This window comes from Bubalus bubalis, chromosome 6 (genome assembly GCF_019923935.1).
Source record: "Bubalus bubalis isolate 160015118507 breed Murrah chromosome 6, NDDB_SH_1, whole genome shotgun sequence".
Classification (NCBI taxonomy): domain Eukaryota; kingdom Metazoa; phylum Chordata; class Mammalia; order Artiodactyla; family Bovidae; genus Bubalus; species Bubalus bubalis.
The window spans coordinates 68,720,161-68,744,142 of record NC_059162.1 but is presented as its reverse complement, the minus strand read 5'-3'; the positions used below and the strand labels follow the sequence as shown (position 1 = coordinate 68,744,142).

The 23,982-nt window shown below is 37.9% G+C and overlaps 1 protein-coding gene across 1 annotated transcript in view; it reads left to right on the top strand.

The window, feature by feature from the left end:
* The window catches only part of MSH4 (mutS homolog 4), a 104,277-nt gene that overhangs the window by 55,654 nt on the left and 24,641 nt on the right, over nt 1-23,982 (top strand). The window contains exons 12-17 of the mRNA XM_006060238.4: nt 2,948-3,084; nt 4,068-4,171; nt 5,398-5,522; nt 7,975-8,175; nt 14,779-14,897; nt 16,444-16,572. Coding sequence (XP_006060300.3) covers nt 2,948-3,084; nt 4,068-4,171; nt 5,398-5,522; nt 7,975-8,175; nt 14,779-14,897; nt 16,444-16,572 — 815 coding nt within the window. The remainder of the gene's footprint in view (nt 1-2,947; nt 3,085-4,067; nt 4,172-5,397; nt 5,523-7,974; nt 8,176-14,778; nt 14,898-16,443; nt 16,573-23,982) is intronic.

Sequence of the window (23,982 nt, the reverse complement as noted above, 5' to 3'; positions counted from 1 at the left end):
CAGCGATCAATGCAAAGAAATAGAGGAAAACAACAGAATGGGAAAGACCAGAGATCTCTTCAAGAAAATCAGAGATACCAAGGGAACATTTCATGCAAAGATGGGCTCAATAAAGGACAGAAATGGTATGGACGTAACAGAAGCAGAAGATATTAAGAAGAGGTGGAAAGAATACACAGAAGAACTGTACAAAAAAGATCTTCACGACCCAGATAATCACGATGGTGTGATCACTCACCTGGAGCCAGACATCCTGGAATGTGAAGTCAAGTGGGCCTTAGAAAGCATCGCTATGAACAAAGCTAGTGGAGGTGTGATGGAATTCCAGTTGAGCTATTTCAAATCCTGAAAGATGATGCTGTGAAAGTGCTGCACTCAATATGCCAGCAAATTTGGAAAACTCAGCAGTGGCCACAGGACTGGAAAAGGTCAGTTTTCATTCCAATCCCAAAGAAAGGCAATGCCAAAGAATGCTCAAACTACTGCACAATTGCACTCATCTCACACGCTAGTAAAGTAATGCTCAAAATTCTTCAAGCCAGGCTTCAGCAATACATGAACCGTTGGAAAAACATTCTGTAAAGAGGAAAAAGCCCAGTGTGAAAGCTCTAAATCAGGTCAATGTACCTGAATGAACTTCCAGATGTTGAGGCTGGTTTTAGAAAAGGCAGAGGAACCAGAGATCAAACTGCCAACATCCGCTGGATCATGGAAAAAGCAAGAGAGTTCCAGAAAAGCATCTATTTCTGCTTTATTGACTATGCCAAAGCCTTTGCCTGTGTGGATCACAATAAACTGTGGAAAATTCTGAAAGAGATGGCAATACCAGACCACCTGACCTGCCTCTTGAGAAACCTATATGCAGGTCAGGAAGCAACAGTTAGAACTGGACATGGAACAACAGACTGGTTCCAAATAGGAAAAGGAATACATCAAGGCTATATATTGTCATCCTGTTTATTTAACTTCTATGCAGAGTACATCATGAGAAACGCTGGGCTGGAAGAAGCACAAGCTGGAATCAAGATTGCTGGGAGAAATATCGATAACCTCAGATATGCAGATGACACCACCCTTATGGCAGAAAGTGAAGAGGAACTAAAAGGCCTTGTGATGAAAGTGAAAGAGGAAAGTGAAAAAGTTGGCTTAAAGCGCAACATTCAGAAAACTAAGATCATAGCATTTGGTCCCATCACTTCATGGGAAATAGATGGGAAAACAGTGCAAACAGTGTCAGACTTAGTTTTTTGGGGCTCCAAAATCACTGCAGATGGTGACTGCAGCCATGAAATTAAAAGACACTTACTCCTTGGAAGGAAAGTTATGACCAACCTAGATAGCATATTGAAAAGCAGAGACATTACTTTGCCAACAAAGGTCCGTTTAGTCAAGGCTATGATTTTTCCAGTGGTCATGTATGGATGTGAGAGTTGGACTGTGAAGAAAGCTGAGCGCCGAAGAATTGATGCTTCTGAACTGTAGTGTTGGAGAAGACTCTTGAGAGTCTCTTGGACTTCAAGGAGATCCAACCAGTCCATTCTAAAGGAAATCAGTCCTGGGTGTTCATTGGAAGGAATGATGCTAAAGCTGAAACTCCAGTACTTTGGCCACCTCATGTGAAGAGCTGACTCACTGGAAAAGACCCTTATGCTGGGAGGGATTGGGGGCAGGCTGAGAAGGGGACGACAGAGGATGAGATGGCTGGATGGCATCACCGACTTGATGGACGTGAGTTTGAGTGAACTCTGGGAGTTGGTGATGGACAGGGAGGCCTGGCGTGCTGCAATTCATGGAGTCACAAAGAGTCAGACACGACTAAGTGACTGAACTGAACTGAACTCTAGTTTTGGTTTTATTATTTTGTTTTTTGCAGTTTCTTTTACTTTCAAAATATTTATCTGAATAACCACCTTTTTACTATAATGTTTTTTTCTTAAAAGAATACTTAACCACATATTTTAGATGTTAAAAATTGTTAGAGTTTAAATGTGTAACAAAGGAAACCTCATACCCTGTTGGTGGGAATGTAAATTGGTGCAGCCATTATGAAAAACAGTACAGAGCTTCCCTGAAAAAAACTGAAAATGGAGCTACCATATGATCCAGCAATCATACTTCTGGGCATATATCCTGGAAAAACGAAAACTCTAATTTGGAAAGATATATGCACTCCAGTGTTCCTAACAGCATGTTCCTAACAGACATGGAACAAACACAAGTGCCCATCTAGCTTAAGAAGATGTGGTATATATACAATAGAATATAATTAAACCATGAAAAAGAACAATATTGGCAGTTGCAGCAACATGGATGGACCTAGAGAATATTAGCCTTAGTGAAATAAGTCAGACAAAGGCAAATACTATATATCACATTTATGTGACATCTAAAAACTAATACAAATTTATTTGTATGCAAAATGGGAGCAGACTCACAGACAGAAAACAAATTCATAGTTACCAAAGGGGAGAGGGAAGGAGAGAGGGACAAATTAGGACTGTGGGATTAACAGATTCAAACTACTATACATAAAATAGATAAGTGGTAAGAATTTACTATATAACAGAGAATTATATTCAATCTGTAATAGCCTATAATGGAGTATAATCTGCAAAAAACCCTACTGAATCACTATGTTGTACATATGAAACTAATGCAGTATTTAAACCATGTGTGTGTGTGTGCGTGCGTGCGTGTGCGTGCATACTCTGTTGCCCAGTCGTGTCTGACTGCATCCCCATGGCCTGTAGCCTGCCAAGCTCCTCTGTCCATGGGATTTCCCAGGCAAGAATACTGGACTGGGTTGTCATTTTCATATTTCAGTTAAAAGAGTAATAAGAGCTTCCTACTTGTATATAAATAACGAAGAAATGTTCGTGATTTTTTTAAACATGAAGAGTAATTTACTCACACAATTGTTTTTGTTTTTCTTGTTTCTGGCCACTAGGAATGATAACACAGCTTGCCGAAAAATATAGTCTTCCTTTAAGGACAAGTTTTAGCTCTGCTCGAGGATTTTTCATTCAGATGACTGCAGATTGTACAGTCCTACCCAGTGATCAACTTCCTTCAGAGTTTATTAAGGTTCATTTTAGAATTCTGGTTAGGGAATTATTGTTTCTGATTTTACAGAATTGCACTTACATATTTTCAGGCACTTATTGAGTATTGCATGATAGGTTTCTGAATGTTTTGTATATTACTTCTCTTACTTCTACCCACCTACCTAACAACTTTACTAATCTAAGAGTGATTGAGAAGAGTTTTTAACAGAAATACCAAACACAGTGTTTCCCATAATTCTGGGAGCTTGATAAGGGTAGTAAAGGAAAATTAAGAAAGAAAATCCAAAAGGAATTTTTGATCAAAGAAGTTTGAAAAGTACTGTACCATTTCCTGTTTTAGGTTATTCTCAGTGCACATCTATCTATTAAAGCTTTAAAAGTCCTAAAATAAAGAAATCTGCTTATTTTTTAAATATCCAGTATTGCCAAATCTTTAGACCGGGGGAGTATTTTTTTATATATACGTTAATTCCTCCACAGGATACTGATTTGGGAAAGTCTAACCCACTTTAATCTTTCTCTACCTGCAGGGAGTACCTTATGACAAAAACAAACCTTTCAGGTCTTTAAATATTATCCAGTAATAAGGGATGGATGAAGTAAAAAAAATGGGTCAAGAATTGGTAATGGGGTTAGAGACTGAGTGAAGTTTGGTTATGAGGCAAGGGCTAAGACAGGGGGTCACAGATGGAGTGAAGGTTCCTATCTACCATACATATTATTACTTGATAATGAGGTGTAATATTTTTGTTAACATTTCTACATGGCTACTTTAAGAGCTGTAAAAATAGTCATGTCAGACAGACGAGGTTAAAATATTCTGTTTTAACTTGAGAAGTGATCTTTTCTCTTCTAAAAACATTATTTGAGACTTTTTTGATGATGCAATTATCTCAAGAATTAAAGTGATTAACCTAAGTACCTATAATTGTGTTGTTTAAAATCTGTATGTTTTACTTCATAAGAGTATGTATCTTGACATTTTTTTTAATCTCCTAGCAGATTTCTAAAGTGAAAAATTCTTATAGCTTTACATCAGCAGATTTAATTAAAATGAATGAAAGATGCCAAGAGTCTTTGAGAGAAATCTATCACATGACTTATATGTAAGAGCATTTGAAATGTTTGAATACTGATTTAAATTGACTTGATTTGAGATACTATGATACATTTCATTAACTGACTTTTTTTCTGCAGAAAATTGTAGTTATGAATGTTAACAAGGAAAGACTATTTCCTAGAAAAACAGTTAAAACTTTAAAGTCTGTCATTGTGATTGAGATCACTGAGCCTCACAGAACATTCAGGGCAAATCTAATTGCAACCGCCCCTCCCCCAAAATAAATCCATTATACTGGGTTATAGAAAAAGCTTGATACCCAGCCAAATATCCACATTTCATCAGTACTTCACTCATCCTTTTAATACAGTTTTAAGAAATGTCATAATGACATGAGCTTGAAATATCTCTAGTACCACTGATACTTCTGTAGTGTATACTCCATCATGATATAGAAGTTGGCACATATGGGCTTATTTGGGACTTCATTCAGTTTATTCTTTTTCTTTAACATGTAAGCAGTCAAATTCTCATGACTTAGTACATTTATAACAACATAATGATAGTGCCAGTATTTTATTGTTCATAAACCAGTAGCAATGTGTCTAGAAATAAGAACTAGGAAATTCAGAATTGCTGAGCTGAGATGATGAAGATAAATGTTGGATTTTCAGAACAATTTCAGAGCATAAACCAAAAAGGTTATAAGATATAGTAAGTTGCAGAACATATTTTCCCATGTAAGAGAAAAACTTTTATATTATGTCACAATATGGTAACTACCACATGAAAGCATAAATAATTATGTAGTTAGGGTTGTGTATGAGAGAGAGAAAGAGGAGAAGAGAGAGGATGGGTGAGAGAGAAAATACATAATAGCTTTTGTGTTAAATTTAACATTGCAAAAGCAAAATTATTAGTAGATGGGGTCTACTGATTGAAGTATAGTGAGGGCTTCATTTGACCTATAGAAAATATTTCTAATACTAAAACTTTATTCTATTAATATTTAAGAAAAGCAGTCTTTAAAAAAAACTTGGCCCTAACACATCAGAATATGGATTCTCTGCTACTAAATAACTATGACCTTGATTATGAGCTTCAGTTTCCTCATCTCTGAAATAAGACAATAGAACAACAGATTTTATCTAGTGTACAACTCAACTGTCAATGTTATTTTACCTCAGGCAATGAATTTTATATTGTTTTATAATTATGTTGTATGCCCCTCTTTTAAAAACACTGTTTCTCTTATCAAACATGTACTTTCAGGATAGTGTGCAAACTGCTTAGTGAGATTTATGAGCATATTCATTGCTTGTATAAACTGTCTGACACTGTGTCAATGCTGGATATGCTACTGTCATTTGCTCATGCCTGTACTCTTTCTGACTATGGTAAGTTATTTTCTTTGGAATAAATAGGTTGCATACTGAAATTTGTATTCCATTCAAGCAACTTTATGTAGCAATTATGAATGTTTTATATTTGTTTCCCTGATAGTTATCAGTCTCTTACCTATGGTACTAGACTAAGACTCAAAATATAGAAAGTGAAATTACCCTTAAAATTTCTTTTAGAAGTCAAAAGATTATTTACTGAGAAATTAGAAAAAAATACTGCAAGAAACTTTAAAGTCTTTCCTAAAATAAGAAAGACTACAGAGCTGTCTCTTTGGTGAAAATAATGATGATCCAAATTCATAAATTTCAAGTCTGAATAAGCAGTGTGATGCTAATAATAACAGACATGACAGAAATAAACTCTTAAAAGTGAGCATATGTGAGCATCCCAAGATCAATTATATCACTTATTTTTGTCTCCCAAGTCTGTACTACAGGTCTTGAATATAAATGTTGAGCAATTTTCTAATGTTAAATGAATACTTCAAGTTAGCCCCCATCCCTTAAAATTTCTGATCCAAACTATCAGTAGGTAAATTTGCATAACTTGTATATGATAATTTGGTTGAGTAATTGTGAGCTTAATAACATTAAATTTCTAGTTAAAATTAATAGTAGTATTTCCAAAACATTCTGTTAATTAATCTTTATGATGGAAAAGGTATTTTACATAGGTTTTTTCAGTTTTGATATTTCAGTATTTCTTATGGAAGTATTAAATTTTTCAGCTGGTATTGTATAGGCCAAAACTTAATAGTTTTCTCAACTATTAAGATATTTGATCTTGTTCCATTTTGAGAAGGACTACCCTAAAACTCCAAACTTATAAGTAGTGAATTTTTGGTATTAAAAATGATTTAAATATAGTAAAAGAATCTTTTTTACTAATCAACCTCACTTTTATAATGAATACTTTCAAGTTTATCCATGTGGTTCCTCGAGAGACATGTAGCATTTTAATTTTTACTTGTTTCTCACCTTCTTTCTCCTCTCTTCATCTTCAGTTCAATTCAGTTCAGTCGCTCAGTTGTGTCTGACTCTTTGTGATCCCATGAATCACAGCACGCCAGGCCTCCCTGTCCATCACCAACTCCCGGAGTTCACCCAAACTCATGTCCATCGAGTCAGTGATGCCATCCAGCCGTCTCATCCTCTGTCATCCCCTTCTCCTCCTGCCCCCAATCCCTCCCAGCATCAGGGTCTTTTCCAATGAGTCAACTCTTCGCATGAGGTGGCCAAAGTATTGGAGTTTCAGCCTCAGCATCAGTCCTTCCAAAGAAATCCCAGGGCTGATCTCATTTAGGATGGACTGGTTGGATCTCCTTGTAGTCCAAGAGACTCTCAAGAGTCTTCTCCAAAACCACAGTTCAAAAGCATCAATTCTTCGGCGCTCAGCTTTCTTCACAGTCCAACTCTCACATCCATACATGACCACATGAAAAACCATAGCCTTGACTAGACACACCTTTATGGCAAAGTAATGTCTCTGCTTTTCAATGTGCTATCTAGGTTGGTCATAACTTTTCTTCCAAGGAGTAAGCGTCTTTTAATTTCATGGCTGCAGTCACCATCTGCAGTGATTTTGAAGCCCAGAAAAATAAAGTCTCTCACTGTTTCCACTGTTTCCCCATCTATTTGCCATGGAGTGATGGATCCAGATGCCATGATCTTTGTTTTCTGAATGTTGTGCTTTAAGCCAACTTTTTCACTCTCTTCTTTCACTTTCATCAGGAGCTTTTTAGTTCCTCTTCACTTTCTGCCATAAGGGTGGTGTCATCTGCATATCTGAGGTTATTGATATTTCTCCCGACAATCTTGATTCCAGCTTGTGCTTGTGCTTCTTCAGCCCAGTGTTTCTCATAATGTACTCTGCATATAAGTTAAATAAGCAGGGTGACTTAGAAAGCATCTACATAAACCTGATCATTACTTCTTTCTACAAAATTAACAATATCTTTTGTGTCTGTTTTTTCTATCCTCTTTTTAGACAAAATTTCTATAAGTTTGGGCATAAAATTGTGTTTTTATTTGGTTTTGCTCTATTTTCAGGCCTCATTTGAAAAGCTAAGTATGCCAAATTTGAAATAATGCTTTAGGCAAGGATTAAGTAAATGTGCGATTTTAGAGTCCTTGAAATTAATTGTTATTTTTAAATGGTTAGTTTATTCCTTTTAATTTTTGCAAATCTGAAAATGTTGTGAACTATTTTGGAGCCCTGCACAATGACAGGACCAAAATCATATTTTTTCTGGAAAAGAATATAAGTTCTGATGTGATTAGACTATGCTACTTATCATTTAGAGGGACTGAAGATAAAATAATAACAATGATATTGTTCCAGATTGACTGTAGTAAAGTCACTAAAGTATAAACAGTATGTACACACCACAAAATCTTTAAGTATAAATATATTAATCTTTCAAAACCATTTTATTTTTCTCTTTAGTTCGGCCAGAGTTTACTGATACTTTAGCAATCAAGCAGGGGTGGCATCCCATTCTTGAAAGAATATCTGTGGAAAAACCTGTTGCTAACAATACCTACATTACAGAAGGGAGTAATTTTTTTATCATAACTGGACCAAATATGAGTGGCAAATCCACATATTTGAAACAGATTGCTCTTTGTCAGATTATGGCCCAAATTGGTAAGTTACATGTTTACTTTATGGTTATCAGTTCTGCTCCCCATTTAAAATATTTCATGCCCAATATGGACCATAACTTTTACAATTTGGTATTTATTATGCTCCATCCAGATTGGATTACGTTGTACTGAAAATCTTGTGGGATATAATAGAAGTAGAAGCTTCTTTATTAGAGTTATTAATGTTGTATCAACTATTACTAAATTGAATTGTATAATTATCTGAAATTCAAAAACTTTGTTGAGAGAGAAAGTGGTACAAGTAGCAGAAACTACTGTCTTTAATAACTCATATAAGATTTTTCCCAAAATTGTAACATTGGGCACAGAAACATTTCCCTTACTTAATTTAAGGTTTACCAATAACTTAGTTTTAACAACTGCTGTGTCACACCTATGTGTGCATACAGTTCAGTTCGGACGCTCAGTTGTGTCCAACTCTTTGTGACCATGTAAATGACTGTCACTGTCCCAACATTGTTATGGATTTCTTGGCATCGAGACACAACTCACCTCTTATCTCTGAAAATTGGGTTCCTTGAGACCAATGTTAATCAGAAACCAGATGACTGGTCAGTCTGGGATGATTTTGGTTCACCTCATCCTCTGGAGTTGGCAATGTCTGGAGACATTTTTTGGAGAAGGCAATGGCACCCCACTCCAGTACTCTTGCCTGGAAAATCCCATGGATGGAGAAGCCTGGTAGGCTGCAGTCCATGGGGTCGCTAAGAGTCGGACACGACTGAGCGACTTCACTTTTCACTTTTCACTTTCATGCATTGGAGAAGAAAATGGCACCCCACTCCCGTGTTCTTGCCTGGAGAATCCCAGGGACGGCCGAGCCTGGTGGGCTGCTGTCTATGGGGTCGCACAGAGTCGGACACGACTGAAGCGACTTAGCAGCAGCAGGAGACATTTTTGGTTGTCACAACTGAGGGGAGTATAAAATCCAATTCAGTTCAGTTGCTCAGTTGTGTCCGACTCTTTGTGACCCCATGGACTACAGCACTCCAGGCTTGCCTGTCCATCCCCAAATCCTGGAGCTTGTTCAAACTCATGTCCATCGAGTCAGTGATTCCATCTAACCATCTCATCCTCTTTCGTCCCCTTCTCCTCCTGCCCTCAATCTTTCCCAGCATCAGAGTCTTTTCTAATGAGTCAGTTCTTTGCATCAGGTGGCCAAAGTATTGGACCTTCAGCTTCAGCATCAGTCCTTCCAGTGAATACTCAGCACTGATTTCCTTTAGGATTGACTGGTTTGATCTCCTTGCAGTCCGAGGGACTCTCAAAAGTATTCTCCAACACCACAGTTCAAAAGCATCAATTCTTTGGTATTCAGTTTTCTTTATGGTCCAACTCTCACATCCATATATGACTACTGGAAAAACCACAGCTTTGACTATATGGACATTTGTCAGCAAAGTAATGTCTCTGCTTCAATATGTTTTCTAGGTTTGTCATAGCTTTTCTTCCAAAGAGCAAGCTTGTCTTTTCATTCATGGCTGTAGTCACCATCTGCAGTGATTTTAGAGCCCCCAAAAATAGTATCTCACTGTTTCTATTGTTCCCCCATCTATTTGCCATGAAGTAATGGGACCAGATGCTATAATCTTAGTCTTCCGAATGTTGAGTTTTTTAAGCCAGCTTTTTCCCTTTCCTCTTTCACCTTTATCATGAGGGTCTTTAGTTGTTCTTTGCCTTCTGCCATAAGGGTGGTGTCATCTGCATATATGAGGTTGTTGATATTTCTCCCAGCAATCTTGATTCCAGCTTGTGCTTCAGCCTGGCATTTCACATGATGTACTGTGCATATAAGTTAAATAAGCAGGGTGACAACATATGGCCTTGACATACTCCTTTCCCGATTTGGAATCAGTCCATTGTTCCATGTCCGGTTCTAACTTTCTTCTTGACCTGCGTACAGGTTTCTCAGAAGGCAGGTAAGGTGGTCTGGTATTCCTATCTCTTTAAGAATTTTTCATTTTGTTGTGACGGCTCAAAGGTTAAAGCGTCTGCCTCCAATGCGGGAGACCTGGGTTCGATCCCTGGGTTGGGAAGATCCCTTGGAGAAGGAAATGGTAACCCACTCCAGTATTCTTGCCTGGAGAATCTCATGGATAGAGAAGCCTGGTAGGCTACAGTCCACGGGGTCGCAAAGAGTCGGACATGACTCAGCAACTTCACTTTCACTTTCATGCAGTCAAAGGCTTTAGCATAGTTAGTGAAACAGAAATAGATGTTAATGGAATTCTCTTGCTTTTTCTATGATCCAATGAATGTTGACAATTTGATCTCTGGTTACTCTGCCTTTTCTAAATCCAGCTTGAACATCTGAAAGTTCTCGGTTCACTATTGTTGAAGCCTGGCTTGGAGAATTTTGAGATACTTTACTAGCATGTGAGAAGAGTGCAATTGTGTGGTAGTTTGATCATTCTTTGACATTGCCTTTCTTTGGGATTGGAATGAAAACTGATCTTTTCCAGTTCTGTGGCCACTACTGAGTTTTCCAAATGTGCTGGCATATTGGATGTAGCACTTTCATGGCATCATCTTTTAGGATTTGAAATAGCTCAACTGGAATTCCATCACCTCCACTAGGTTTGTCTGTAGTGATGCTTCCTAAGGGCCACTTGACTTCACATTCCAGGATGTCTGGCTCTAGCTGAGTTAGTGATCGTACCATTGTGGTTATCTGGATCATTAAGATCTTTTTTGTATAATATCCAGGGTTGCTGCTAAAGATTCTACAATTCACAGGACAGCCATCTTCCTTTACCCTCCTCCCCTGCCTCAGCCCACATTCATGCTGAAGAAAGAATTATGCAGCCCTTGATGTGATTGAAAAAGCTTGGTTTAATGTAATGGATTTTAAGGGAAATGCAGAATAGTAATATCGATCATAGTGCAAATTTCCCTTACTACTGGGAAAGAAAATCAGAAGTGAGTGAATGAACGAATAAAGAGTATATATTTTATTAAATTTAAAAGGCTATCTTAGGTAACTTCCATTCCCTTATAAGAATACTGATTCATATCTGAGACAATAATCTTACTTCTGTTTGAATAGTTATGAGTTCCGGCCTTTAAAAAACAGGCTGTCTAATTTCTGTGTAGTTATAATTGTTAAAACATAAATTATACTGAATTAAAATTTGACTTTTTATAACTTCTACTCATTAGTCCTAATTCTTAACTTCTATGCATTTCAGAACAATCTATTATATCCTCAGAACAGGCCTTCAGATATTTGAAGAAAATTACTATTACTCTACTTCTCTTGCCACGGTATTCAAATACTTTTGAATTCCTAAAAGTATATGTAGTATCTTATAAAATCTGATTATAAAGGAAATAGTAGGACTCGAAAAGCATGGAAGTTGAGAATATAGGCTTTGGAGCTAGACCTAGCTTTTGTAGTTACTGGCTGTGTGATCTTAGGCAAATACTTAACCTCCTTAGTTTTTCTATCTGTAAATGAAGAATATAATAGTACCTATGTCTAAGAAGTGTTGTAAAGATTAAACTACTCTTTGTTCTACAAAGCGAAAAAAACCCCTAAGCCTCTGTACTCCTTGTAGCTCCTTAGGAATATCATGCTGTTCACACACACACACACACACAGGGCTTCCCTGATGGCTCAGATGGTAAAGTGCAGGAAGGAGATCCATCCGGGTTCGATCCCTGGGTCTGGAAGATCCACTAGAGAAGGAAATGGTAACCCACTCCAGTATTTTTGCTTGGAGAATCCCATGGACAGGGGAGCCTGGTGAGCTACAGTCCATGGGGTCGCAAACAGTCGGACATGACTGAGCGACTAGCATTCATATACACACACACACACACACACACACACACACATACACACACACACAGTGCTATGGTTTTAAGGGAAGGGTATGAGAGAAAATAGAGGTAAGGGCATCTTCTAAAGCATAGAAGCAATAAACAGCATGATATTCCCAAATAGCTACAAGGAGTTCAGAGGCTTAGTAGTTCTTTTGCTTTGTAGAATAAAGAGTGACCATGAGAAGTGGCAGGCTTAAAGCTGGAGAGATGGGCAAGAGTCAGGTTGTGAAGGGCCTTAGGCGTTTAATGGAGGAGAGAGAACCTTAATGCTCAAAATTCTCCAAGCCAGGCTTCAGCAATACGTGAACTGTGAACTTCCAGATGTTCAAGCTGGTTTTAGAAAAGGCAGAGGAACCAGAGATCAAATTGCCAACATCCGCTGGATCATGGAAAAAGCAAGAGAGTTCCAGAAAAAGCACCTATTTCTGCTTTATTGACTATGCCAAAGCCTTTGACTGTGTGGATCACAATAAACTGTGGAAAATTCTGAAAGAGATGGCAATACCAGACCACCTGACCTGCCTCTTGCGAAACCTATATGCAGGTCAGGAAGCAACAGTTCGAACTGGACATGGAACAACAGACTGGTTCCAAATAGGAAAAGGAGTACGTCAAGGCTGTATATTGTCTCCCTGCTTATTTAACTTCTAGGCAGAGTACATCATAAGAAACGCTGGGCTGGAAGAAGCAGAAGCTGGAATCAAGATTGCCGGGAGAAATATCAAGAACCTCAGATATGCAGATGACACCACCCTTATGGCAGAAAGTGAAGAGGAACTAAAAAGCCTCTTGATGAAAGTGAAAGTGGAGAGTGAAAAAGTTGGCTTAAAGCTCAACATTCAGAAAACGAAGATCATGGCATCTGGTCCCATCACTTCATGGGAAATAGATGGGGAAACAGTGGAAACAGTGTCAGACTTTATTTTTTTGGGCTCCAAAATCACTGCAGATGGTGATTGCAGCCATGAAATTAAAAGATGCTTACTCCTTGGAAGGAAAGTTATGACCAACCTAGATAGCATATTGAAAAGCAGAGACATTACTTTGCCAACAAAGGTCCGTCTAGTCAAGGCTATGGTTTTTCCAGTGGTCATGTATGTGAGAGTTGGACTGTGAAGAAGGCTGAGCCCTGAAGAATTGATGCTTTTGAACTGTGGTGTTGGAGAAGACTCTTGAGAGTCCGTTGGACTGCAAGGAGATCCAACCAGTCCATTCTGAAGGAGATCAGCCCTGGGATTTCTTTGGAAGGAATGATGCTAAAGCTGAAACTCCGGTACTTTGGCCACCTCATGCGAAGAGTTGACTCATTGGAAAAGACTCTGATGCTGGGAGGGACTGGGGGCAGGAGGAGAAGGGGATGACAGAGGATGAGATGGCTGGATGGCATCACTGAGTCGATGGACGTGAGTCTGAGTGAACTCCAGGTGTTGGTGATGGACAGGGAGGCCTGGTGTGCTGTGATTCATAGGGTCGCAAAGAGTCGGACAAGACTGAGTGACTGAACTGACTGACTGACTGACTGACTGACTGAGAACCTTACCCAGATACCTATAGGGAGCTATAGATGTTTTAGCAAGAGAATGGCATAATTGGATTTGAGTTTTAGATACATTACTCTCGCTATTGTAAGGTTAGAGAAGAGCCAGATTAGAAGCAAAATACCAGCCAGCAGGCTTCTGTGATATGATGATAAGATATGTTATGAGCCTCTTTGGTGGAGGTAAGAGAGAAGGGAAAATATGAATGATATGCACCATATACGCTATATCCTATACTTGGTACTTTCACATTTATTTTTCCTATGTGATCATTTTGGCAGTCCTGTGAGAATGTTGTATTTATTTGCTCTCTGAGATGTCATCATAATTGCTATTGTTATTATTATTATCTGCATTGATATTAATATTATCTGAACTTTTGCCTTCTCTTCCTGCTATTCCTTATTATGCAAAAGTAGATCCTATTCTTCACCCTTGTCTTTGTTTTAAATTCCGGAATAATCTGGCTTTGTTTCTTCACTTCCCTTATTTCACATTTTGTCTATACAGAGTTCTGTATATTTGACACTTTTTTCATTTAACTATTTATATATTTTTATCTTCTTATGGTTTTAGAATGCTTTTTGTATCCCATTTTGTATAGCAATAGATATAAATAATAATATTAATCTGTTTTCAAGAGATGAATAGTTTAGGTTAGTTAGCCTGATATTTCTCACACAGAAACCATCTTGTGAATAAAAATTCACCTTCATAAAAAATTTAATGTTTTGCATTCATTCTAATTGTGGATGGTTCTGTACTTTTCTAATAGCAACTATTTCTTAATATGCCTTTCTATAATGATTTTTATCAACTTGAGCTTCATAAGCATTTCCTTCAGATTTTCATACTTTGAATATTCTCATCTGACTATACTATTTAATAATTTTTATCAAATTTATAGCAAATCTTTCTTATGTACTCAAATATGTATTATCCTTTTTTCACTTCCAAATAACTTTATACAATTGGTAGGGTAAGCATTTCCATTTTATACGTGAGGAAGATGAAGCTGGGAGAATTTAAGTACTGTCCAAGGTTGTAAAATAAATGACAGAGCCGGGGCCATGCCTTCTAATTCCATATCTTGTGACCTTTCTACCACATTAATCCTTAGATAGGCTACTAAATAATCTGAGTTGATAGGAAGAGCAAAGTGTTAGTAGTGCTTATATTTTATAAAAGCATCTCAGTTTACTTTGACTTATATTTTATAGGATCATATGTTCCAGCAGAATATTCTTCCTTTAGAATTGCTGAACAAATTTTTACAAGAATAAGTACTGATGATGATATTGAAACAAATTCATCAACATTTATGAAGGAAATGAAAGAGGTACCTGATTTCAACTTTCCTTATGTTAAAAAAATATTGAATTATCCTACTAATGGTCAATTATAACATAAGAAAGTATTTTTATATTAAAGCTTGCAGATGTGTTTATACTCCTCTACAAGAGCCAGAGGGCAGTCAAAGACAGCTTCCTAATTTCTGTCTTGTGGAAATGGAAGTAAATGTTTTATTGAAAAATACAGCTTTAAAGAAAAAGCTAGTGTTACTGAATAATAAAAACATTCTTTCATGTTTTTCTATGGAATATATAAAAGACTTCAGAAAGCAACGACCTGTTCAGAAACATTTTGCATAGTTAGGCTTGATTTTAAAATAAAAGATCACTGTGTTAAAAGGTTTTTTAAAAATCACCCTTTTAAAAATAAAAAAATAAAAAAAATAAAAATCACCCTTTTTGTGGTCTTGTGGAATTTTCACTTCCTGTGCCAAAGTATGTATCAGCACCTATTTTTGATCTGAGCACATGTCAAATAAACTTGAAGGGTTAAAGGAATTCAGTATAGCTTTTGGCCTATAGTACTTATGGGTTATTGGATCACTGTACAGTTTACTAAATTTCTTTAGATAGGGAATAAAATTATCATTTGCTCACCATATGTGATATTTATATAATTATTTAGTATGTATTGAATAACTATGGGGGAATATAGCAATAGACTAGGTGCTTGAGACATATTTTTAAATGGTCCTAGCTCTCAAGAAGCTTAGTCCCATGGAAAGGTAAAATGGCCATGATGGTTAACAGTTGTGTCATAACATACGTCTGTATCAGGCATGATTTAAATTTATTTTACTCAGAAATCAATGGACTTGGATGCTTTTTTCTAAATATTTCTTTTCATTTTTACTGGCTACAGAGATGTTAACTGAGAGAGTTTAGAGTGTTTGTGACAGCAGTTGATTCACCATAGCTCAGTTGGTAAAGAATCTGCCTGCAATGTAGGAAACCCTGGTTGGATTCCTGGGTCAGAAAGATCTGCTGGAGAAGGGATAGGCTACCCATTCCAGCACTCTTGGACTTACCTTGTGGCTCAGCTGGTAGAGAATCTGCCTGCAATGTGGGAAACCTGGGTTCAATCCCTGGGTTGGGACGATCCTCTGGAGAAGAGAAAGGCTACTCACTCCAGTATTGTGGCCTGGAGAATTCCATGGACTGTATAGTCCATGGGGTCACGTGTCAGACATGACTGAGCAATTCTCTCTTAAACAAGAAAAGGACCATCTTTGTGTTTATTTAAACATTTAATTAATTGCTTTATTTCACTGTATCTGATTCATCAATATTTTAGATGATGGTTATTTACTCTATGCATATGTCTATTTATGTACACATCAGCTATTCTATTAGAATTATTAGTAATGAGATTTTTAGAAAGAAAAGCAATGTGTTAGTTTCTGCTCAGCAGGTTTTCTCTGTCAAAATATATTTCAAATGAACTAATAAAAGGACCTGGACTTTTCTTTATTTTTTGCTATAATAGTGACAGCTATTTGGTTGCAATAAATAATTTTGGAATTATATTTTCAGATAGCATATATTCTACATAATGCTAATGACAAGTCACTCATATTAATTGATGAACTTGGCAGAGGTACTAATACAGAAGAAGGTATTGGCATTTGTTATGCTGTTTGTGAACATCTGCTGAGCTTAAAGGTATTCCTCTCTATTTTAAATACACTAATTTCGAGTCCTTTAAAAAAACTTTTTTTATTGAAAGAAAAAATTTTTAAATTGTATAGTCTTTAAACTTGTATCAGTTCAGTTCAGTTCAGTCACTCAGTCGTGTCCGACTCTTTGTGACCCCATGAATCACAGCACGCCAGACCTCCCTGTCCATCACCAACTCCCGGAGTTCACTCAAACTCATGTCTGAGTCAGTGATGCCATCCAGTCATCTCATCCTCTGTCGTCCCCTTCTCCTCCTGCCCCCAATCCCTCCCAGCATCAGGGTCTTTTCCAATAAGTCAACTCTTCGCACGAGGTGGCCAAAGTATTGGAGTTTCAGCTTCAGCATCCGTCCCTCCAATGAACACCCAGGACTTATCTCCTTTAGGATGAACTGGTTGGATCTCCTTGCAGTCCAAGGGACTCTCAAGAGTCTTCTCCAACACCACAGTTTAAAAGCATCAATTCTTCGGCGCTCAGTTTTCTTCACAGTCCAACTCTTACATCCATACATGACCACTGGAAAATCCATAGCCTTGACTAGACGGACCTTTGTTGGCAAAGTAATATCTCTGCTTTTGAATATGCTATCTAGGTTGGTCATAACTTTCCTTCCAAGGAGTAAGTGTCTTTTAATTTCATGGCTGCAATCACCATCTGCAGTGATTTTGGAGCCCAAAAAAATTAAGTCTGACACTGTTTCTACTGTTTCCCCATCTATTTCCTGTGAAGCAATGGCAACACATGCCATGATCTTCGTTTTCTGAATGTTGAGTTTTAAGCCAACTTTTTCACTCTCCTCTTTCACCTTCATCAAGAGGCCTTTTAGTTCCTCTTCACTTTCTGCCATAAGGGTGGTGTCATCTGCATATCTGAGGTTCTTGATATTTCTCCCGGCAATCTTGATTCCAGCTTCTGCTTCTTCCAGCCCAGCATTTCTTATGATGCACTCTGCCTAGAAGTTAAATAAGCAGGGAGACAATATACAGCCTTGATGTACTCCTTTTCCTATTTGGAACCAGTCTGTTGTTCCATGTCCAGTTCGAACTGTTGCTTCCTGACCTGCATATAGGTTTCTCAAGAGGCAGGTCAGGTGGTCTGGTATTGCCATCTCTTTCAGAATTTTCCACAGTTTATTGTGATCCACACAGTCAAAGGCTTTGGCATAGTCAATAAAGCAGAAATAGGTGCTTTTCTGGAACTCTCTTGCATTTCGATGATCCAGTGGATGTTGGCAATTTGATCTCTGATTCTTCTGCCTTTTCTAAATCCAGCTTGAACATCTGGAAGTTCATAGTTCACGTATTGCTTGTGAGATGAGTGCAATTGTGCGGTAGTTTGAACATTCTTTGGCATTGCCTTTCTTTGGGACTGGAATGAAAACTGACCTTTTCCAGTCCTGTGGCCACTGCTGAGTTTTCCAAATTTGCTGGCATATTGAGTGCAGCACTTTCACAGCATCATCTTTCAGGATTTGAAATAGCTCCACTGGAATTCCATCACCTCCACTAGCTTTGTTCGTAGTGATGCTTTCTAAGGCCCACTTAACTTCACATTCCAGGATGTCTGGCTCTCGGTGAGTGAGCACACCATCATGATTATCTGTGTCGTGAAGGTCTTTTTTATACAGTTTTTCTGTGTATTCTTGCCACCTCTTCTTAATATCTTCTGCTTCTGTTACATCCATACCATTTCTGTCCTTTATCAAGTGCCTTACAATTTTCAAAAGTTTCACACAGATGATTTCATACAATCATATAATATCTGCTTTTGTATTCCCTCTGCCTATATTTTGCCTCTGCCTCCTTCCCTCTTCCCACTAGTAACTACTAGTTTGTTCTCTGTATCTCTAAGTGTGTTCTTTTTATTTACTAGTCTGTTGTATTTTTTAGATTCCATTTATAAGTGATATCATACAGTAGTGTCTTTCTCTGCCTGATTTTATTTCACTTGGCATAATGCCTTCTAAGTCCATCCGTATTGTTGCAAATGCCAAAATTTCATTCTTTTTTCAGACACAGAGAACAAATTTAAGGTTACCAAAAGGGAAAGTGGGGAAGGGTAAACTAGGAATTTGGGATGAACAGATTAACACTACAAATACAGGATAGATAAAAATAAGGACCTATTGTATAGCATAGGGAACTGTATTTAATGTCTTGTAATAACCTATAATGGAAAAGAATATTAAAAAAGAGTGTATATGTTCTCTTGCTATACATCTGAAATATTATAAGTCATCTGTACTTCAATTTAAAATCTTTGATTTTTTTATGACTGTGTAGTATTCATTTATATATTTGTACACATAGCACACACACACACACATATATATAAATATCTCACATATTCTTTATCCATTCATCTGTTGATGGATACGGGTTGTTTCCATACCTTGGCAATGGTAAATAATGGTGTTGAGTCCTTTTTTAATGTATCCATTATAGATTTATCACAAGTGAATTTTATAGGCACCTGTAGATAGCTCTTTAAACCATGTAGGTAAAAAAAACATACCATAGCATTTATATTTTTGTTACTTTATTTCTGATGGAAGCAGAAACAGTTACTATAATAGTCATGATATAGAAAAGGAAAGAAATCAAGAATTAACAATAATATCAGAACTAGTCACTTGGCTTTAATCAAATTAAATAGCAAAACATGAAGACATTTCAGTTGACTCCATGTATAATAACATTGACTGCAATATCACAATATGAAGTAAACTAGGCATCGGAGAAGGCAATGGCACCCCACTCCTGTACTCTTGCCTGGAAAATCCCATGATTTTCCATGAGGAGCCTGGTAGGCTGCAGTCCATGGGGTCGCTAAGAGTCGGACACTACTGAGTGACTTCCCTTTCACTTTCACGCATTGGAGAAGGAAATGGCAACCCACTCCAGTGTTCTTGCCTGGAGAATCCCAGGGACAGGGGAGCCTGGTGGGCTGCCGTCTATGGGGTCGCACAGAGTCAGACACAACTGAAGTGACTTAGCAGCAGCAGCAGGCATCTGAAGTCACTTTATGGAAAATCTTTACTTCAGATTTCATTCCTTTAGAAAAAATGTTTTTTTCATAAATCAGCTGTGTAAAACAGACTATGAATTTTGTTCTGTTATTAAGGTAATTTGTAAAACAGTATTTTAGATAATCAAAATATATATTGGTATGAAAAAGCTTAAAAATATTTTTATATAATTAAAGTACCTTAAAATATTCCTAAGATGAGTTTCTGTACCTTAAGTAAGAGCCCACAGTGATTTAGTATATATAGAATGAGAAAAATCTTTTTTGCCTTTGTTTTCTTTTTTTAAACATTTATTATTATTTTTATTTTTAAAACTTTTGGCCACCCAGTGCGGTATGTAGAATCATAGTTCCCTGACCAGGGATGGAGCCCATGGCCCCTGCAGTGGGTTAGTGGTATGGGCCTAACCACTGGATCACCAGGGAATCCTCCCCTTTCAAGTTTTTATTTTCTTTTTAAAAATTTTTCTTTTGGGACTTATGTGGTGGGTTAGTGGTTAAGAATCCACCTGCCAATGCAGGGGACAAAGGTTTAACACCTGGTCTGGGAAGATCCTACAGGCCATGGAGCAGCTAAACCTGGGCACCACAACTACTGAGCTTGTTGTGCTCCAGGGTCCATACTCTGTAAAAAGAGAAGCCACCACAATGAGAAGCCCATGCACTGCAACTAAAGAGTAGCTCCTGCTTACCACAGTTAGAGAAAGCCCTCGTATAGCAAAAATAAATAAATTTTTAAAAGTCTTTTTTCATTCTTCTTTGAAAAAAAATCTTAACTTCATACTTGAACAAAGTTATGTGATAAGTTAAAACTAATGTTCATAGATAACATTAGCCTTTGTAATTCTGAATCTATTTCAGTTGATAAGAATTTCACATAGATATATATATATATATATATTACTTATTAAGAGTAAAAGCTAATTAGTAATAATGATGCTTAATTTTATATGTCAGCTTGACAGGACTATGGAGTACCCAGACATTTGGTCAAACATTTTTTTTTTTCTGGGTGTATCTGTGAGGGTGTTGCTGGATGACATTAGTATTTGAATTAATAGTAGAATGAGTAAATCAGATTCCTCTTTCTAATGTGAGTGGGTCCTATCCAGTCACTTTTGAGTGGGGCCTAGTTGAAGGCCTGAATACAACAAAAAAATTGGCCCTCTAGAGTATGAGGAAACTCCTGCCTGACTGCTTCTGATCTGGAACATCAGTTCTTTCCTGCCTTTGGTCTTGAACTGAAACATCAGCTCTTTCTGGGTTTTGAGTCTACTAACATTTAGACTAGAACTACACTGTTGGCTCTCCTGGTTTTCAGGCCTTTAGACATGGAGCAGAATGACATCATTAGCTTTCCTGAATCTCCAGTTTGATGATTGCAGATTTGGAGACTTGTCAGACTCCATAATCATGTGAGCCCATTCCTTATAGTAAATCTTTTTTCTTTCTCTCTACAGACAGATACACACACACATACACACACACACACACACACACACACACATCCTGTTAATTCTGTTTCTCTGGAGAACCCTTATACAGATTGTTATCAAGAGTGGTTCTAGGGGAACAAATATTTAAGAATGAGTGTTTTGAGTCTGTTCTAGACTTTCGGGAATTGACTTTCTAATCTTATTAGATTTTAATACTAATAACTCCATTTCCAGTAGTAGAGCAGGTACTGATAGTTCATAGTGTAATCTACCAGTACAAATGTGCAAAATATCATCATGGATACTCTTAATCAATCACTTATAAGAAACAAGGAGAATGACTTTGTGAAATGAGGACTATTATGGTAGGAGAGAACAAATGGAAGCTACCAGTACTGTTCCTGGATCATATAAAAAGCAAGGGAATTAAAAAAAAAAAAATCTGCTTCTGCTTCATTGACTATGCTACATCTTTGACTCTGTGGATCATAACAAACAGTTAAAAATTCTTAAGATATAGGAATACCAGATCACCTTACCTGTCTCCTGAGAAACCTGTATACAGTATAAAAAGCAACAGTTAGAACCAGGCATGGAACAACAGACTAGTCCAAAATTGGGAAAGTAGTATGTCAAGGTTGTATATTATCACCCTGATTATTTAACTTATATGCAGAGCACATCATGTGAAAGGCCAGGCTGGAGGAAGCACAAGCTGCAATCAAGATTGCTGGGAGAAATATCAACAACCTCAGATATGCAGATGATACCACTCTAATGGCAAAAAGCAAAGAGGAACTCAGGAGTCTTTGATGAAGAGCAGAGTGGAAAAGCTGGCTTAAGACTCACCATTTAAAAAACTAAGATTATGACATCTGGTTCCATCACTTCATGGCAAATAGATGGGGAAAAAGTGGAACCAGTGACAGACTTTATTTTCTTGGGCTCCAAAACCACTGAAGACAGTGACTGCAGCCACGAAATTAAAAGAGACTTGCTCCTTGGAAGAAAAGCTATGAAAAACCTAGACAGTCTTAAAGAGCAGAGACATCACTTTGCTGACAAACGTCCGTATAGTCAAAGCTATGGTTTTTCCAGTAGTCATGTATGAATGTGAGAGCTGGACCATAAAGAAGGCTGAGTGCTAAAGAATTGATGTATTCGAATTGTGGTTCTGGAGAAGATTCTTGAGAGTCCCTTGGACAGCTTGGAGATCAAGCTCAGTTCAGTTCATTTCAGTTCGGTCACTCAGTCGTGTCTGACTCTTTGCGACCTCCGTGAATCGCAGCACGCCAGGCCTCCCTGTCCATCACCAACTCCTGGAGTTCACTCAGACTCACATCCATCGACTCAGTGATGCCATCCAGCCATCTCATCCTCTGTCATCCCCTTCTCCTCCTGCCCCCAATCCCTCCCAGCATCAGAGTCTTTTGCAGTGAATCAACGCTTCACATGAGGTGGCCAAAGTACTGGAGTTTCAGCTCCAGCATCATTCCCTCCAAAGAAATCCCAGGGCTGATCTCCTTCAGAATGGCCTGGTTGGATCTCCTTGCAGTCCAAGGTACTCAAGAGCCTTCTCCAACACCACAGTTCAAAAGCATCAATTCTTCGGCACTCAGCTTTCTTCACAGTCCAACTCTCACATCCATACATGACCACAGGAAAAACCATAGCCTTCACTAGATGGACCTTTGTTGGCAAAGTAATGTCTCTGCTTTTCAATTGCCATCTAGGTTGGTCATAACTTTTTTCCAAGGAGTAAGCGTCTTTTAATTTCATGGCTGCAGTCACCATCTGCAGTGATTTTGGAGCCCCAAAAAATAAAGTCTGACACTGTTTCCACTGTTTCCCCATCTATTTCCCATGAAGTGATGGGATCAGATGTCATGACCTTCGTTTTCTGAATGTTGAGCTTTAAATCAACTTTTTCACTCTCCACTTTCCCTTTCATCAAGAGGCTTTTTAGTTCCTCTTCACTTTATGCCATAAGGGTGGTATCATCTGCATATCTGAGGTTATTGATATTTCTCCTGGCAATCTTGATTCCAGCTTGTGCTTCTTCTGGCCCAGTGTTTCTCATGATGTACTCTGCCTAGAAGTTAAATAAGCAGGGAGACAATGTACAGCCTTGACGTACTCCTTTTCCTATTTGGAACCAGTCTGTTGTTCCATGTCCAGTTCTAACTGTTGCTTCCTGACCTGCATATAGGTTTCTCAAGAGGCAGATCAGGTGGTCTGGTATTGCCATCTCTTTCAGAATTGTGATCCAGCTAGTCAATCCTAAAAATCAATTATGAATATTCATTGGAAGGACTTATGCTGAACCTGAAGCTCCAATACTTTGGCCACATGATGTGAAGAGCTAACTCAATTTAGGAAGAGACTCTGATGCTGGGAAAGACTGAGAGCAAGAGGAGAGGTGGATGGCAGAGGATGAGATGATTGTATGGCAGCACCGACTCAATGGACATGAGTTTAAGCAAACTCCAGGGGATAGTGAAGGACAGGGAAGCCTGGCGTGTTGCAGTCCATGGTGTCACAAAGAGTCAGACATGACTCAGTGACGGAACATCAAGACTATTGTTCTTAAATAGGAAAATAGTAATCCAAGGCAGGACCCTATTCCTAGAGAGATTGGAGAGATTATTGCCACCATCAAGGACTTGAAAGTTGCAGGGGTGGTAATTTCCAGCACATTCCCATTTAATGCATTGATTTGGCCTGTGCAGAGGACAGATGGACCTTGGAGAATGACAGTGAATATTTGTAACCTTAACAAGGTGGTGATTGTAATTGCAGCTGTTTGTACCAGATGATGTTTCATTACTTGAGCATATTAACATATTCTCTGGTACCTGGTTTGTGTGGCTAATTGATCTAGCCAATGGTTTTTTCCTCCATATCTGTCAATAAAGATCACCAGAATCAGCTT